Genomic DNA, 17,891 nt, shown 5'->3' with positions numbered 1-17,891 from the left:
AAAGAATGAAGAGCATTAGAAATATTAATTGCTAATGGTAAATGTAGTACAAAGAGATGAAGCAAGATGATGTGAAATTTCTCATCACGCCACTCAAAACTGTGCAAATTATAATTTATTTATTTCTGGAATTTTCAATTCAATATTTTTCACACCTCAGTTGACTGAAGGTAATTGAAACTGTGAAAAGGGATAAGGAAGGAGTAACAGACAAATATAGTAAAAATGATAAATAATGAAGAATTGTTCATAACTTCTTTTTTTTGAGACGACTCTCGCTCTGTTGCCAGGCTGCAGTGCAGTGCTGCGATCTTGGCTCACTGCAACCTCCACCTCCTGGGTTCAAACGATTCTCCTGCCTCAGCCTTCCCAGTAGCTGGGACTACAGGCGCATACCACCATGCCCAGCTAATTTTTGTATTTTTAGTAGAGACAGGGTTTCACCATGCTGGGCAGGATGGTCTTGATCTCTTGATCTCGTGATCCACCCGCTTCAGCCTCCCAAAGTGCTTGGGAGGACAGGCATGAGCCACCGCGCCTGGCCTATTTTAAACTCTTTATAAGACAGCTGATGTACAGCAAAAGGAGTAACAATAAATTGTGAGTTTTGTAACATATGTTAAAAAAAAAAAATAAGTGGTAAAAATAACACGAAACCAAAAGGGTAGAAGTATATAGCTACAAGGTTCTTACACTATAAGTAAACTAGTATAATTCTGCTTGAAGGTAAACTCTGATGGACTAATGATGCTATACTGTAGTCTCTAAAACAATGCAATGGAACAAAAAATTATTGCAAATCAGGCAAAACTGAATCACAAAAAAGGTTCAATCAAACATACAGCAGAGAAAGAGAAAGAGAGAGAGAGAAGGAAAGAGAAATGATGGGCAAAAAGAAAAGGATTAGCAAATGTTAGATTAAAATACAACTACCCAGAGGCCAGGTGCGGTGGCTCACACTGTAATCCCAGAACTTTTGGAGGCCAAGGCAGGCAGATCAACCAAGGTCAGGAATTCGAGACCAGCCTGGCCAACATGGTAAAACCCCATCTCTACCAAAAAATACAAAACTTAGCCACATGTGGTGGTATGCACCTGTAGTCTCAGCTAATCAGGAGACTGAGGTGGGAGAATTGCTTGAACCCAGGAGGCAGAGGTTGCCATGAGTTGAGATCAAGCCATTGCACTCCAGCCTGGGAGACAGAGCAAGACCCTGTCTCAATAATAATAATAATAATAATAATAACAACAACAACAACAACAAAACAACAACAACAACAACAACAAAACAACAGTATTATAGTAAAATACAACCACTCAGAGAATCGTATTATATGTAAATTCTCTAAACATCCCAATTAAAAAGCAAAGATTGCAACAATGAATGAATAAACTCAAAACATGACTATACGCTGCTTTAAAGAAACCTATTTTAGCTCAGTGCAGTGGCTCACACCTGTAATCCCAGCTACTGGGGAGGCTGAGGCAGGAGAATCCCTTAAACCCGGGAGGCAGAGGTTGCAGTGAGCCAAAATCATGCCATTGCACTCCAGCCTGGGCAACAAGAATGAAACCCCCTCAAAACAAGCAAGCAAACAAACAAACAAACAAAAAAGAAGCCTACTTTAAGTTAATTTAACTTCAGGCCAGGCGTGGTGGCTTGCGCCTGGAATCCCAGCACTTTAGGAGGCCGAGACAGGTGGATCACTTGAGGCCAGGAGTTCAGGACTAGCCTGGCCAACATGGTGAAACCTCATCTCTACTAAGAATACAAAAGTTAGCCAGGCGTGGTGGTACACACCTGCAATCCCAGCTACTTGGAAGTCTGAGGCAGGAGAATCACTTGAACCTGGGAGGCAGAGGTTGCAGTGAGCTGAGATCATGCTACTGCACTCCAGCCTGGGTGACAGAGTGAGACTCTATCTCAAAAAAAAAAGAAAAAAAAAAGAAAAAAGAAAGAAAAAAGAAATCTATTTTAAATATAAAGGCACAAAGAAAGTATAAGCATGGGAAAAGAAACATCAAGCTAAAGCTAATCAAAAGAAAGCTAAATTCACTATATTAATATCAGCCAGTAGATTTCACAATAAAGAATATTAACAAAATACAGTGGCGTACTCATCAAGAAGATACAAAAATCCTAATTGTTTCTGCACCTACTCACAATAATTGACAGAACAAACAGGCAAAAAACAAGTAAAGATATAGACAACTTAATATAAATCAACTTGACCTAATGGACATTTACAGAAAAACTCCACACAACTACAAATGAATACACATTCATTCTTTTAAAAAACACACAGAGCCAGGCGCAATGGCTCACGCCTGTAATCCCAGCACTTTGGGAGGTTGAGGGGGTGGATCATGAGGTCAAGAGATCGAGACCATCCTGACCAACACAGTGAAACCCTGTCTCTACTAAAAATACAAAAATTAGCTGGGTGAGTCCCAGCTACTCAGGAGGCTGAGACAGGAGAATCACTTGAACCCGGGAGGCGGAGGGTGCAGTGAGCTAAGATCGTGCCACTGCACTCCAGCCTGGGGACAGAGGGAGATTCCATCTCCCAAAACAAAAGCCACACAGAATATTTAACAAGATAATCCATGTTCTTCTGCATCAATAAACTTAAAAGGAATGATATAATATAAAAATATTAAATTAGAAATCAGTAACAAAGTGAATATCCAAATATTTCTAAACTAAATAACACACTTTTAAGTAACTCATAGGTCAAACAAGGAAAACCACAAAGCATTTTTTTAAACTAAATAAAAATGAAAACACGACATATCAAAATTCATAAAGCCCTACTTAAGAGGGAAGTTTATATCGTTAAATGCCAATACTAGGAATTCTGGTTACTCGTTGAGCATATGAGGAGGAAAGAGAAGTCTTTGCTCTACCCTAAAACAAATACAAAGCTCAACAAACTGAAAATCACCAACTCTTACATTAGTGAATGGAGAGATCATAGGGCAAACTGCTAAACAAAAAATTGGGGCTTATACCTGTAATTCCAGCACTTTGGGAGGCGGAGGCAGGCAGATCACAAGCTCAGGAGATCGAGACCATCCTGGCCAATAAGGTGAAACCCCATCTCTACTAAAAATACAAAAAAATTAGCCAGGCATGGTGGAAGGCGCCTATAGTCCCAGATACTCGGGGGGCTAAGGCAGGAAAATGGTGTGAACCTGGGAGGTGGAGCTTGCAGTGAGCTGAGATCATGCCACTGCACTCCAGCCTGGGTGACAGAGCGAGATTCCGTCTCAAAAAAATTAGCTGGGTGTGGTGGCACATGCCTGTAATCCCAGCTACTTGGAAAGCTGAGGCAGGAGAATCACTTGAACCCGGGAAGCGGAGGTTGCAGTGAGTCGAGATCACGCCATTGCTCTACAGCCTGGGCAAGAAGAGTGAAACTCAGTCTCAAAAAAAAAAAAAAAAACATGGCACATTGGCACATGTATACCTATGTAACAAACCTGCACATTGTGCACATGTACCCTAGAACTTAAAGTATAATTAAGAAAACAAAACAAAAAAAAACAGAAAGACAAATCAATGCACAGAGAGACTTACAACTTACCTAAGCAAACCCAGCAGCTGAAACCTCTGCAGGAACCAGCATCAGGGAAAGAAAACCTAAACTATTTTAACTGACAAACTGATAGAGGCACAGTGTGGACAAGGCTGAAAAAGAAAACCTCCAGGGGGACCCGGTCTTGGAGGACTCTCACACTTTTGTGAATTTTACCTCTAGGACCTCTAGCAGGCCCTCAGAGTGAATACCGGAGAAAGAGTCCCCCAGAGATCCCTCCAATAAAGGGGGAAAAGGAACCATTTTGAAATAACCAGAGCTTTGTTTTTCCTAACAAGGCCTGCTTTCAGGAGAAACTATTTAACGAGATTCTAACCTGTGGAGGTTTTTGTCAGAGCCTAACTAACCTAGGGAAGGGAAATGTACAACTTCAGGCGACTCTAACCATCATCCTGTTCCACTTGCAGGAGAAAAAAATAACTAAGAAGCCCCTATGCAGTTCACATTCCAGGGGAGGTTCACCTAAAGACTGAAAATTATAGAAGTATAGGATGCCTCTTGTTCCCCGCAATTTACTAGTGTGTTACTAAAGGTCTATTTATAGTGTAGTTCCTTTTGCCAGGACATAATGTTCAACATGAAACAACAACACAAAAGGCAAAAAATGCAGTTTAAACAAAGTGAAAAACCATTAGAAACTAAGTCAGCCATGGCAGGAATGTTGGAATTATGAGACCAAGAATTTTTAAAATCTATGACTAATATGATAAGGAATTTAATGGAAAAGGCAGACAACATGCAAGAACATATGCATAATGAAAGCAAATCAGAAATGCCAGAGAGATCAAAAACAAACAGAAATGAAGAATGTCTTTCAGGGAATCATCAGCAGAGTGGGACACAACTCAAGAAAAAAAATCTCTAAGCTTGAGGATATGACAATAAAAACTTCCAAAATTGAAACGGAAAGAGAGAAAAAGACTGGAAAACAAAAGCAAACAAAATATTCATGAATGCTGGGATGTAAACAAAAGGCCTAACATAGTTAAAACGGGAATACAAGGAGGAGAAGAAAGGAGAAGCAATATTTGAAATCATAACATCAAGAAACTTCCCCTCAAACAAATGTCAGTAGCCAAACCAGCTATCAAAGAAACTTAGAGGACGCCAAGCAAGATAAATGCGAAAAAGGAGGGGGAAAGGGAAGTACACCTCCACGCTCAAAGATTAAAATCCATGAAGGAAGCCAGAGGAAAACATGTTACCCACACAGGCACAAGTATAAGAATTATATCTGAATTTGCCTCAGAAAACATGCAATCAAGGAGAGGGTGAAATAAAAACACTTAAAGTGTGATGACAGGGTGGAAAAAAAAAAAGACAAGAAAATGCAATCATATAAAATACTCAATAAAAACCACAAAAGCTGTGAATGACAAAAACAGTAACAAAAATGTAAAAATGAAAATTAGTAATAAGTATGGTAGATATTAACCCAATTATATCAATAGTCACCTTAAATGGCAATGGTCTAAATACCCCAATTAAAAAATAAAGATTGTCACAGATCCAAAACCAAGTAGCAACTATATGTTGTCTAGAGGAAACCTACTTTAAATATAAAGACACGTAGAGTTTAAAGGAAACAGTGCTCGCTTCGGCAGCACATATACAAAAATTAGAATGATACAGAGAAGATTAGTATGGCCCCTGTGCAAGGGTGACACGCAAATTCGTGAAGTGTTCCATATAAAAATAAATAAAAAGGAAATGGAGAAAGATATACTATGCTAATGCTGATTTTTAAAAAGCAGAAACACTGTATTAATTATGAACAGAACAGACTCAAGAGCAAAGAAAGTGATCAGGTCTAAAGAGAGTAATTACGTAAGATAAAGGTGTTGATACTTCAAAAAGACATAACAATCCTTAATGTGTATGTGACTAACAAAAGCGGTCAAAATACATGAAGCAAAAACTGATAGAAATTGATATCACAGCCAGAAATTAACAGATACACTAGTGAGAAAATCAGTTAAGGACACAGTTGAGCTGAACAGTACTATCAATCAACTGTATATAACTGACATCTGTAGACTACTTCATCCAACAACAGCAAATGACACATTCTTCTATTCTCCAGCTTACATGGAACATTAACCAAGATGGACCACATTCTAGACCATAAAACACACCTTAACAAATTTTAAAGAACAGAAATCATACAGTGCCTTGCTTTCTCAGACCACAATGAAATTAAACCAGAATCAATACCAGAAAGGTGGCCATAAATCCAAAAATACATGGAGATTAAACAAGACACTTCTAAATAACGTATAAGTAAAAGAAGAAATATAAAGAGAAATTTAAAAATATTTGGAACTAAATGAAAATAAAACATAAAAATTTGTGAGATGCTGGGAAAGCAGCATTTAAAGAGGAATTTATCGCACTGAATGTATGTATTAGAAAAGAAGAAAGATAGAACAATCATCTTTTTTTTTTGAGACACAGTTTTGCTCTTGTCACCCAAGCTAGAGTGCAATGACGCTATCTTGGCTCACAGCAACCTCCACCTCCTGGATTCAAGTGATTCCCTGCCTCAGCCTCCTGAGTAGCTGGGATTACAGGCGTCTGCCACCACATCCAGCTAATTTTTGTATTTTTAGTAGCTACGGGGCTTCACACCATGTTGGCCAGGCTGGTCTCAAACTCCTGACCTCAGGGGATCCACCACACCAGGTTGTGTTTGTGTGTGTGTGTGTGTGTGTGTGTGTGTTTGTGTCTGAGATGGAGTCTTGCTCTGTAACCCAGGCTAGAGTGCAGTGGTGAGGTCTCGGGTCACTGCAACCTCCGCCTCTCGGGTTCAAGTGCTTCTCCTGCCTCAGCCTCCCAAGTAGCTGGGACTATGGGCCTGCACCACCATGCCCGGCTAATTTTTGTATTTTTAGTAGAGAAAGGATTTCTCCATTTTGGCCAGACTGGTCGGGAACTCCTGATCTCAAGTGATCCGCCTGCCTCAGCCTCCTAAAGTGCTCGGATACAGGCGTGAGCCACTGCGCCTGTCCTTAATCTTCAGAATAGAAAAAGAAGAGCCAATTAAGCCCAATGTAAGCAAAGAAATAAAAATTAAAGTGGCCAGGCGTGGTGGCTCATGCCTATAATCCCAGCACTTTGGGGGCTCAAGCGGGGGCAAATGGCTTAAGCCCAGGAGTTCAACACCAGCCTAGGCAACATGCGAAACTTATCTCTACAAAAAATTACAAGAAAAGATTAGATGGGCATGGTGGTGTGCACCTCTAGTCTCAGTGAATCAGGAGGCTGAGGTGGGAGGATGCTTGAGCCTGGGAGGTCAAGGCTGCAATGAGCCACTGCACTCCAGCCTGGGCAACAGAGCAAGACTGTCTCAAAAAAAGTTCAGGCAAGGTGGCAGAATACAAAATAAACAGAAATTTCAACAGGATTTTTATACACTAGCAAGGAACAATCAGCACTGTGGTAACCTCCAAAGAAATTAATAGGTGGTTTGTTCAAACCTATTGGGGTCTAACATGGATGGGCTGAAGAAGAGAAACAAAAAGAGCAAGAATAAGGCCAAGCATTGTGGTTCACCTATAATCCCAGCACTTTGGGGGGTCAAGGAGGGTGGATCACCTGAGCTCAGGAGTTCAAGGCCAGCCTGGCCAACATGGTTAAATCTCATCTCGACTAAAAATACAAAAATCAGCCAGGTGTGGTGGTGGGCGCCTGTTAATTCCAGCTACTTGGGAGGGTGAGGCAGGAGAATCCCTTGAACCCGGGAGGCAGAGCCTGCAGTGAGCTGGGATCACACCACTACACTCCAACCTTGCCAACAAAGCAAGACTCCGTCTCAAAAAAAAAAGCACAAGAGTAAGAAGAGAAAAGTAGCCCAGTGAAGGGCACCAACTTTCCTGCTTTTACCAACGAACCACTGAATTGCTATTTTTCCTTTAGTTTTTACGTGTTGCCTCAAATCTAGGTTTCTGTTTCTCCACAGTAACTTTTTTTATGGTCATTCTGGAGAGAAGAAGGGTGGCAATGTTTACATGTTAGTTGTGATAAGAAGCCAGTTTCTTTTAGATTTGGCTAACCGGTCTAGGCTTCATCACTATATACTCCTGAATTATAGTTTAAAAGCTTATAAAAGAAAACACAAAATAATTCATAAACTAAATTTCATAAAGAACGTCTGCTCTTCAAAAGATTAAAAGAATGAAAATATAGGCCGGGCGCGGTGGCTCAAGCCTGTAATCCCAGCACTTTGGGAGGCCGAGACGGGCGGATCACGAGGTCAGGAGATCGAGACCATCCTGGCTGACACGGTGAAACCCCGTCTCTACTAAAAAATACAAAAAACTAGCCGGGCAAGGTGGCGGGCGCCTGTAATCCCAGCTACTCGGGAGGCTGAGGCAGGAGAATGGCGTGAACCCGGGAGGCAGAGCTTGCAGTGAGCTGAGATCCGGCCACTGCACTCCAGCCTGGGCGGCAGAGCGAGACTCCGTCTCAAAAAAAAAAAAAAAAAGAATGAAAATATAAGCCACAGAGTGAGATAAATATCTACAAATGTGTATCTGATAAAGGACCTGCATCCAGAATACATAGTCTTACAAAAGTCAGTAATAAGAAAACAAGCCAATAAAAAAAGGCAGGTGGTGGGGAGATCTTAAAAAACACTTCACTAAAAATAAACAAATAACAAATATGAAGATATTGACTAAGCGCAGTGGCTCATGCCTGTAATCCCAGCACTTTGGGAGGCCGAGGTGGGAGGATCACAAGGTCCGGAGACTGAGACCATCCTGGCTAACACAGCAAAACCCCGTCTCTACTAAAAAAATACCAAAAAATTAGCCGGGTGTGGTGGTGGGCGCCTGTAGTCCCAGTTACTTGGGAGGCTGAGGCAGGAGAACGGCATGAACCCGGGAAGCAGAGGTTGCCGTGAGCCAAGATCACACCACTGTACTTCAGCCTGGGTGACAGAGCGAGACTCCGTCACACATACAAAAAAAGCATATATACCTACCATGGTGAGTCACACCTACCATGTGGCCCAACCATTCCACTCCTTGGTATTCATGCAAGAGAAATAAAAACATATATCTTGTAAGATTTATACAATATTCATAGCAGCTTTATTTGTAACAGCCCAAAACTGAAAACAACCTGAATGTCCATCAATTGTTGCATGGATAAGCAAATTAATAGTATATCCATACACAGAATTGTAGTTAGCCAAAAATTGAACTATTAAAAGATACAACAAGAACAAATCTTAAAATAATTATGCTGAAAGAAGCCAGACAGAAAAAGCATACATACTATATTTTTCCATTGTTTAACATTATAGAAAATTCAAACTAATTTAAAGTGACAAAAAGCAGATCAGTAGCTACCTGGGGAGGGATGTGAAGACAGGGAGGAGATTAAAAGAAGTCACAAGGAAACTCTTGTCTGTGATTGTGGTTATAGTTTCACTAATGTGTACATATGTCAAAATGTTACCAATGTTTCTATTTTAAATATGTGCAACATTTCATGTATATTTATGATACATTAGACTTTTGAATACCTTATGGCCCTAAGATTGTGCGTGTGTGTATTTCCTTCAAAATTAAATTTACTTTTTAAAAAAGTTTAACTTTCAAATATAATTGTGTTGTAAAATACAAGAAAAGAACAAAGAGATAAAGTGACTTAATAAACAAATATTAAATCTCCACTTGGATTTCATTATAATTTTAAAGTTCTAAAGATTTCTTTAAAAGATGATCCTTAAAGAAACATTAAAATTTTTAAATTACACAAAAATTAACTTATTTTACCAAAAATTTTCTTCTGAAAGTCTTAAAAAATCAGTACAAAATTTAACAGCTAATTGAAAAAATTTACTTAAAATTAGGTTCTCCTTTATCCTCTTTTAAAAATGTTGCAAAGAGAAAGAGACAAAAACCTGATCATGTATCTCTGGTACACAAAAAACTTCCTTAAAACAAACAAAAACTGTACTTTAAAAGCTAAATTACCTCAAAATTCAAACAACTAAAAATTGTGAGCTATTTATAATGACGCTCAGAAATAATGACGTCTTCTAATAATAATGAAAGGTAATGTGTTAAAGATTGCTTTTAACAAGGTGTGATGTTCAATTTTGTCAATTTAAAAAGAGAACTGTGGCTTATAAGCATCTACAAATTTCTTTACCAAAATAACATTGACAGCAAGCAAATCTCTATTTGGTCAAGAACGAAGACTTTCTCCCCTTTTTTTTTTGAGACAGAGTCTCACTCTGTCGCCTGGTCTGGAGTGCAGTGGTGCCATCTTGGCTCACTGCAACCTCGGCCTCCTGGGTTTAAGCAATTCTCCTGCCTCAGCCTCCCGAGTAGCTGGGATTATAAGCACGTGTCACCATGCCCAGCTAATTTCTTGTATTTTTAGTAGAGACAGGGTTTTATCACGCTGACCAGGCTGGTCTCAAACTCCTGGCCTCAAGTGGTCCACCCACCTCGGCCTCTCAAAGTGCTGGAATTATAGGCGTGAGCTACCCCACCTGGCATCTCCCCTTTTTTTCCTTGGCAATATCCTCTTCTACCATGGGAAGAAGGAAACCAGTCTGAAGTGCTTAGAAATACTATAAATTGGGGAAATCAGGGGAGTAACCACACTTCCCTAAAAACATAAGCTGTCTCTACTTGTTTTGTCATATTAAAGGACTCCCTACATCAAGTTCCTGCAGACACAGAAGCCTATGTGTTCCATCTAATTATCTTTTACCTAAGAACTGAAATCCCCCAATCATAGAAACAAAGAGCTATGGTTTCTGGAAAATACACTTACACTTTTACTCCCTTTGATAACAACCTTAGTGAACAATGCTTATGTATCACCGGTGGTCCACTACCATCGCTGCCAAAGATTTGTGTGAAAATACTATACTAGCAAATTACAGTTGCAATATTTAAAAGGTGATAGTGATAACACATTAATATAACATAATATTGAAGTAAATATTTGTTGCTAATTTCTAGTTTTAAAACATTTATAGTACAAAAGGGTTAAAGGTTAGTCACAGAAAAAGTGCACTAAAAAATATAAGGCAGTATAATCTAAGTTAATAAAGAAATAAATGAAACAGAATTTTTTACTAAGGCAAAACAGATGGTAAACTAAGGTTAAAAATGTGCAAACACTACATGATACAGACATTTAAAAATTACAGTAGCGAATTAAAGTTCCCTTGACTTTCAATTTACGTGTGCTCTACCACCATCAACCATGGAGTCTACACATTGTGTACATGTATCAAAATATTACATGTACCTCCAAAATATGTACAACTACCATATATCAATAATTTTTAAAAATCCATAGTCTAGAAGGAGCCCTAAAGATCTGGGTAAAACAGCCTTTCTTTCCCTGAGCTATCCCTATCTTTCCATCAAGAGAAGAGAAGAGTGTGGTGAACCAACAGTAAAATGACACCCTTCCCCCAAAAGGAACCTATGACTGAAGTCTTCTACCAGCCATCAGGATCAAGAAGGAGCCCATACTACCTCTCTACCCAACCTCTTCAAACACTCAAGGCCTCCTCTTATTTGCCTGAAGTCTACTAGGGTCAATCTGATAATGACTTTCTCCCTGTTTTTATGTCAGTCATCAGGACTCCAGGTCCATCCTCACCTGCCTCATCCCCACACAGTTGTGAACCTCCCCTATTATGTCCACACCTGCCACCCCTCCCCTTCAACAGCTGAAAGCCTTCCACTGTGCTCTGAGAACAAGGTGCAATGTACCCCATCCTTTTCTCTGAACATCTCTTCTGATTCTTGTTCCAACAAAAACGTAGATCGACCTTGAAACCCACTGTTTAATCTGTAGCTATCTCAATGTTACTTTGCTACCACAGCTCTTGTATCACTGAGTATGGAAATGAAGTAAGTTTCCTCATTACTCAGTGTTAATTCTATAACTCTCTAAAACCTTCCAACAAAAAATTCTCATGTCACCAGACATTAGCAACCATTAGGTTTCCTCATTAGGGTAGGATATAGCAAACTACAGGCCCTCTAGTCATCCGCCTGTTTTCGTATAGCTCAACAGCTAAGAATGATTTTAACATGTTTAAATAGCTTTTTTAAAAAATCAAAGAAGACTATTTCATGACATATGAAAATTATATGAAATTTAAGTTCCAGTGTCCATAAAGTTTTGCTGGAACACTGCCACATTCACTTGTTTACAAAGTGTCTATGGCTACTCTGTTCTACAGCAGCAAAGGTCTGAGCACTAAAAAGAGCCAGTATGGCCTACAAAACCTAAAATATTTAGTATTCAGCCCCTGACAGAAAAAGTTTGCCAACCACTGCCTTAGGACCTACATTACTGTCAGTCTTCAACACTACTATTATTTTACTTCTTAGAGAATTCAATATACATCTAGACAATCTTTTATAACCTCCAGTCTCTCTGTTCCTTGACAGCCTCTCTTCCAATGATCTTCTCTTCTGCCCCACATGAGCCCCTCATGACCTGATCACATCCTAGATTCTGATACGATTAAATAATCTCAAACCCTCAATAATTTCCATTTTATACATCATACTCTTAAATACCACTTCATATTTCTAATTCACTCTTTACTACTTCAACAATCTTTGGGGTCTTACTGAGTTGCCCAGGCTGGTCTCAAACTCAATCAATTCTCCTGCCTCAGCCTCCCAAAGTACTGAGATTACAGGCATGAGCCACTGTGTACAGCCTTCAACAATCCTTTAATTTCACCAGAAAACATTAACCAGTATATACTATCCCTCATCTATTGTCCTCATTTCCCTACCCATTGGGTTTAAATATAATGATCCATCATTATAACCCCCCTGGCATTTACCCTCACTCATTCACTATATTAGATGGTAAAATAACAACCTGACCAAATCCTACTTTGTGCCCACATCCATAGAGATGGACAAGAACAGAGAAAAACAAAAAGCTGTGTAAATCTGCCTCACTTTTAAGTCTTGACCATGAACCTCAGGTGGAATATTGTGACTACCCAGAAATCATAGTAAACATCATCGCAATTTTCTTTTGAATTATTATAGTTAACTATCTCATGCCTTTTTTTCTTCGCTCAAATCTAATACTACTCAAATCATTACAACTAAAAGCATTGCTTTTTACTGAAAAAACTCTGGATTTATCAAAAGATATTTTCCCCAAAATCCCATCCCTTCTCATATTCTAGGGGACATCACTGTAGCAATATTCCTGTCTATCATTTCATTACTCCTCCTCTCTATTGAATCATTCCTATTAGTGTACCTAACATCCTATTATTTATGTTATTTTAAAAATACCCTTCATTATCTCCACTTTCCTATTCTTCTGCTCCTCTTCATAGCAAAGCTCCTCATTTATACACACTGTCTGACTTTTCTATCCCATTCTCTCTATAAAGCACTCCAATCAGGCTTGTGCCTCAATCAGTACTTTAAAACTGTTAAAGGTCAGTAATGACCTCCAAATGACTAAATCAAAGGGCTAGTCCTTAATGTATGACACAGTTCACTTATCCCCACCTTTCTTTAACTTGGCTTCCAGCACACCACATCCTCTTAGTTTTCTTCCAAACTCTGGCCTCTTCTCAGTCTCCTTTGTCGGTTGTACCTCCTCTTCCAGACCTTTCAACACAGGAGGTCCTGGGCCTCCTAAGGCCTATTCTCTTTTCTACCTGCACTCACTTCTCCCTTAGTGGTATCATTCAGTCTTGTGACTTTAAATAACTCCATATGCATACAATTCCCACATTTAATATTCAAAGTTGAGACCTCTTTTCTGAATACCAGACTAGGTATTCAGCTGGCTAGTCAGTATATCTACTTAGATGTCTAATATTAATAGATATATCTCAACCCCAAAATATCTGTGGAAGGCAGGACAGCACCCCTCAACTAAGATGTCCACATTCTAATCCCTGAAACCTGTGAATATGTTATATTACATGGCAAAAGGGGCTTTGCAGATGTAATTAAACTTATGGATTTTAAAATAAGGACATTATCTTGGACTTTTCAGGTAGACCCAATCTAATCACATGAGTTTAAAAGGAGAACTTTCTCCAACTAAAAGCAAAAGACATGCAAAAAAAATTCCCAGTATAAGAGGAATTCAACATGCCATTGCTACCTATGAGATGGAGGGGATCATGTAACACATGGCACAAGGAAATAAAGAGAGGCTCTAGAAGCCAAGGGCTGACCCTCACCTGACAGTCAGCAAAGAAATGGGCACCTCAATCCTACAACCAATCACAAGGAATCGAATTTTGCCAATAACCTGACCAAGCATATAAGCAGATTCATTCTGCCAATAACCTGACTAATGGTAGAAACAGATTCTTGCAGATAAGAACCCAGACCATCCAACACCTTGATTTTGGCCTTGAGAGACCCTAATTAGAGGAAATAGCTGAGTCCACCGAGACTTCTGGCCTATAAGATGACAACTAGTAAGTTTATGTTGTTTTAAACTGGTATATTGTAGTAATTTCATCTGCAATAGAAAACTAAAACCGTATCCCAAACTGAATTCCTCTCTTTCCCCTCAACCTGGTATGCTCCCCCATCTTTCCTGTCTTTGTTAACAGTAACTCTGTATCTTCTAGTGATCTGACCCAAAATCTTTGGAATCATCCATGGATCCTCTCTTTTTCATATGCCTCTAACTTATCTGTAAGAAAATCATGTGGGCTCAACCTTTGTTTTCAGAATCTGATCACCTATCACTACCTCTATTGTTACCGCCATCTCTCTTTGGATGACTAAATACCTTGCTAATGGCCTCCCTGCTTCCATTCTGACTTTCCATAGCCTGTCCAAAACAAAGCAGCCAGAGGTCCTTTCAAAATAAGTCAGACCACGTTACATCTCAATTCAGAAACCCCCAACAGCTCACTTTTCGATCAAACTAAACACAAAGTCCTCACACTGGTTTATACAGCTTTGCATAATGGGCCCTTCACCCTAGACTCATCTCCTACTGCAGTTCCCGACTTGCTTATTCTGTCCCAGTCTCCCTCTATTTTCATATTAACCACGAGATAATAATTCTAATAATACTTAATAATTACTAATTCTCACTATGAACCAAAAACTGTTCTAATTGCTTTACATGTAGTCTATCATTCAATTTCATTAATAATTTCCCCCGCTTTACAAATGATAAAATTGAGTTACACCAAGGTTAATTAACCTAAAGACTCAATCAGTAAGTGGCAAGGCCAGAATTCAAAATCTCAGGTGAATGAAGTCCACCCACAGCCAAAATTATCTGTCTCAATGATGGTTCCCACTTGTTATCCTTACTTAACAACAGGCTTTGGAGACAAGCACAGAATAAACAGAAAGTAGAATAAGGTAAGAAATGAGAATTCAGGCTAGGAACAGTGGCTCTCGCCTGTAATCCCAGCACTTCGGGAGGCCGAGGCCGGCGGAACACGAGGTCAGGAGATCGAGACCATCATGGCTAACACAGTAAAACCCCATTTCTACTAAAAATACAAAAAATTAGCCAGGCGCGGCAGCACGCGCCTGTAGTCCCAGCTACTCAGGAGTCTGAGGCAGGAGAATCACTTGAACCAGGGAAGTGAAGGTTGCAGTGAGCTGAGATTGTGCCACGGCACTCCAGCCTGGGTGACAAAGCGAGACTCTGTCTCAAAAAAAAAAAAAAAAAAAAAAAAAAAGAGAGAGAGAGAAATGAGAATTCTAGGCCAGGTGTGGTGGCTCATGCCTGTAATCCTAGTACTTTGGGAGTGCTGAGGCAGGCGGATCACCTGAGGTTAGGAGTTCAAGATGAGCCTGCCCAACATGGTGAAACCCCGTCACTACAAAAAATGCAAAAATCAGCTGGGCATGGTGGCAGGTGCCTGTAATCCCAGCTACTTGGGAGACTGAGGCAAGAGAATCGCTTGAACCCGGGAGGCCGAAGTCACAGTGAGCCAAGATTGCGCCACTGTACTCCAGCCTGCGCAGTAAGAGCAAAACTCCGTCTCTCAAAAAAAGAAGAAAAAGAAAAAGAAAAAAAAGAAAGAAAGAAACGAGAATTCTAAGTTATGTGGTTGAAAATGATATGTGGTTGAAAAGCTGGGAAAAGTTAGGGAATGAAAACAGTTTTTAGAGGTGAAAATCAGCAAAATACCTACTTATTACATAAAACAAAATATGATTCTTAAAACTTACTTTTTCTGTAGTAACAGTCAGGGATGGAACCAATGCAGGTGATGGTTCGGGCTGCTTCTTGTGTTTTTGTTTGTGTTTGTCCTTCTCTTTATATTTCTAAAAACGAATATAAGTAAAATCCAATTTAAATTTGAACTATAACCCCATATATGCAATAATTTTTTTATAACTAGTAACTTAAAATATTAACAAATACTTCTATCAAAAATCACTTTCTCTGATCATCGTGTTGTTTTACAAACAAGTAATACCAGTGTGAGTTTCTTTTTAAGTAAGTTCAGCTCTTTTATTCTTGATCAGTCTAAAATAATACTAATAAACAACTGAAGTCTGTAATTATTTGCCACATTTACATTCAGCAAAATATATACTTTTTCTTCTTAAAAACACCAAATACGGCTGGGCATGGTGGCTCACACCTGTAATCCCAGCACTTTGGGATGCTGAAGTGGGCGGATCACCAGGTCAGGAGTTCAAGACCAGCCTGACCAACATGGTGAAACCCCATCTCTACTAAAAATACAAAAACTAGCCGGGCATGGTGGCGAGCGCCTGTAATCCCAGCTACTCAGGATGCTAAGGCAGGAGAATCGCTTGAACCCAGGAGGCGGAGGTTGTGGTGAGCCGAGATTGTGCCACTGCACCTGAGCCTGGGCAATAGTGTGAGATTCTGTCTCAACAATAACAACAAAAAAACCACCAAATACTTTTGTGAACAATTAAAAATAGCACTTTAAGCCGGGCGCGGTGGCTCACGCCTGTAATCCCAGCGCTTTGGGAGGCCGAGGCGGGCGGATCACAAGGCCAGGAGATCGAGACCACGGTGAAACCCCGTCTCTACTAAAAATACAAAAAATTAGCCGGGCGCGGTTGTGGGCGCCTGTAGTCCCAGCTACTCGGGAGGCTGAGGCAGGAGAATGGCGTGAACCCGGGAGGCGGAGCTTGCAGTGAGCCGAGATCGCGCCACCGCACTCCAGCCTGGGCGACAGAGCGAGACTCCGTCTCAAAAAAAAAAAAAAAAAAAAAAAAAAAAAAAAATAGCACTTTAAAGTTTACATAGCACTTCACATCTGAACAGTACCCGATTTTTCTCTACCATGAGAATTTCTCCAGAAACTAGAGGCACAGAAACTCCAGCAAAAAATTCTTTCCTGGGTTTACTCAAAAAATAGATGAATTAGTTATCTCTAACAACAACAACAAAAAAATTAGATAAAGTTAGGGTGTGCTCTAAAGTGCTAAAACTGATGAGCTAAATATAAAAAGGAATTCAATAAAATAAAAAATTAATTACATATTGCAAGTCAAACTTAATGTCAGATAATTTTAACCAAAATGTTCTATTGTGTGAATCACTAACTACTGTAGAGTTATACAGGTTAGAGTAGAAATTGCCCTAGACTGAGCTATAGGATTCAGCTCTTAATCCTACCCCTTAATTCCCGAAAATTCTGAGAATATAACCGAAAGTCCCAAATCTGAAGAGAGGCAATTTTATGTGTTCTTACCTACTAAACTACTTTTTCTGCCTAAAGAGTAGTATTAGCTTCAGGGGAGAAACAGGAAAAACTGAAGGTGAGAGGACGAAAAGTGAAGAGGTGCTAACTGGAAGTAAAGTATCAAGGCTAAGAACTAATTACATAAAATCCTAGCAGGCCCAGTGTAGTGCCTCTCCTCCGTAATTCCAGTGCTTTGGGAGGCCTAGGTGAGAGAATCACTTGAGGCCAGGAGTTAGACATCAGCCTGGGCAACATAATGAGAACCCATCTCCACAAAAAGCACAAAAATGAGTTGGGTGTGGTGGTGCAAATTTGTAGTCTTAGCTACTGGGAGGTTGAGGCGGAGGACCCAGGAGGTGGAGGCTGCAGTGAGCCATGATCATGCCACTGCACTCCAGCTTGTGGGACAGAGTGAGACCATGTCTCAAAAAGTTACAATTAAAATAAAAAATAAAACAGAATCCTAGGGTATTCCCCATAAGACTAAGATACACCTGAACATCTGAGATATAGAACCTGGTGCAAGACATTTAATAACGTACTGTGTTAAAAAAGGGAGCCCAGCCTGGAGTTATACCAAAAAGTGCATACTGCCCTAA

The 17,891-nt window shown here is 39.8% G+C and overlaps 1 protein-coding gene and 1 non-coding gene across 18 annotated transcripts in view; one reads left to right on the top strand and one right to left on the bottom strand.

The window, feature by feature from the left end:
• The window catches only part of MLLT10 (MLLT10 histone lysine methyltransferase DOT1L cofactor), a 219,681-nt gene that overhangs the window by 78,922 nt on the left and 122,868 nt on the right, over positions 1 to 17,891 (bottom strand). For all 17 annotated transcript variants that reach the window (XR_007728788.1, XM_050804023.1, XM_050804025.1 and 14 more), the window contains one exon: positions 15,794 to 15,889. Coding sequence is in view for 15 of the 17 variants with exons in the window: in XM_050804023.1 (XP_050659980.1) it covers positions 15,794 to 15,889 (96 nt within the window). In the remaining 2 variants the exon portion in view is untranslated. The remainder of the gene's footprint in view (positions 1 to 15,793; positions 15,890 to 17,891) is intronic.
• LOC126963541 (U6 spliceosomal RNA) lies at positions 5,188 to 5,294 on the top strand. The gene has a single exon (XR_007729157.1). It is a non-coding gene; the product is annotated as a U6 spliceosomal RNA (small nuclear RNA).

The sequence above is a fragment of the Macaca thibetana genome, chromosome 9 (genome assembly GCF_024542745.1).
Source record: "Macaca thibetana thibetana isolate TM-01 chromosome 9, ASM2454274v1, whole genome shotgun sequence".
In the NCBI taxonomy this organism is placed as follows: domain Eukaryota; kingdom Metazoa; phylum Chordata; class Mammalia; order Primates; family Cercopithecidae; genus Macaca; species Macaca thibetana.
The sequence above is the reverse complement of the archived record's forward strand: the minus strand, read 5'-3'. Positions and strand labels throughout refer to the sequence as shown.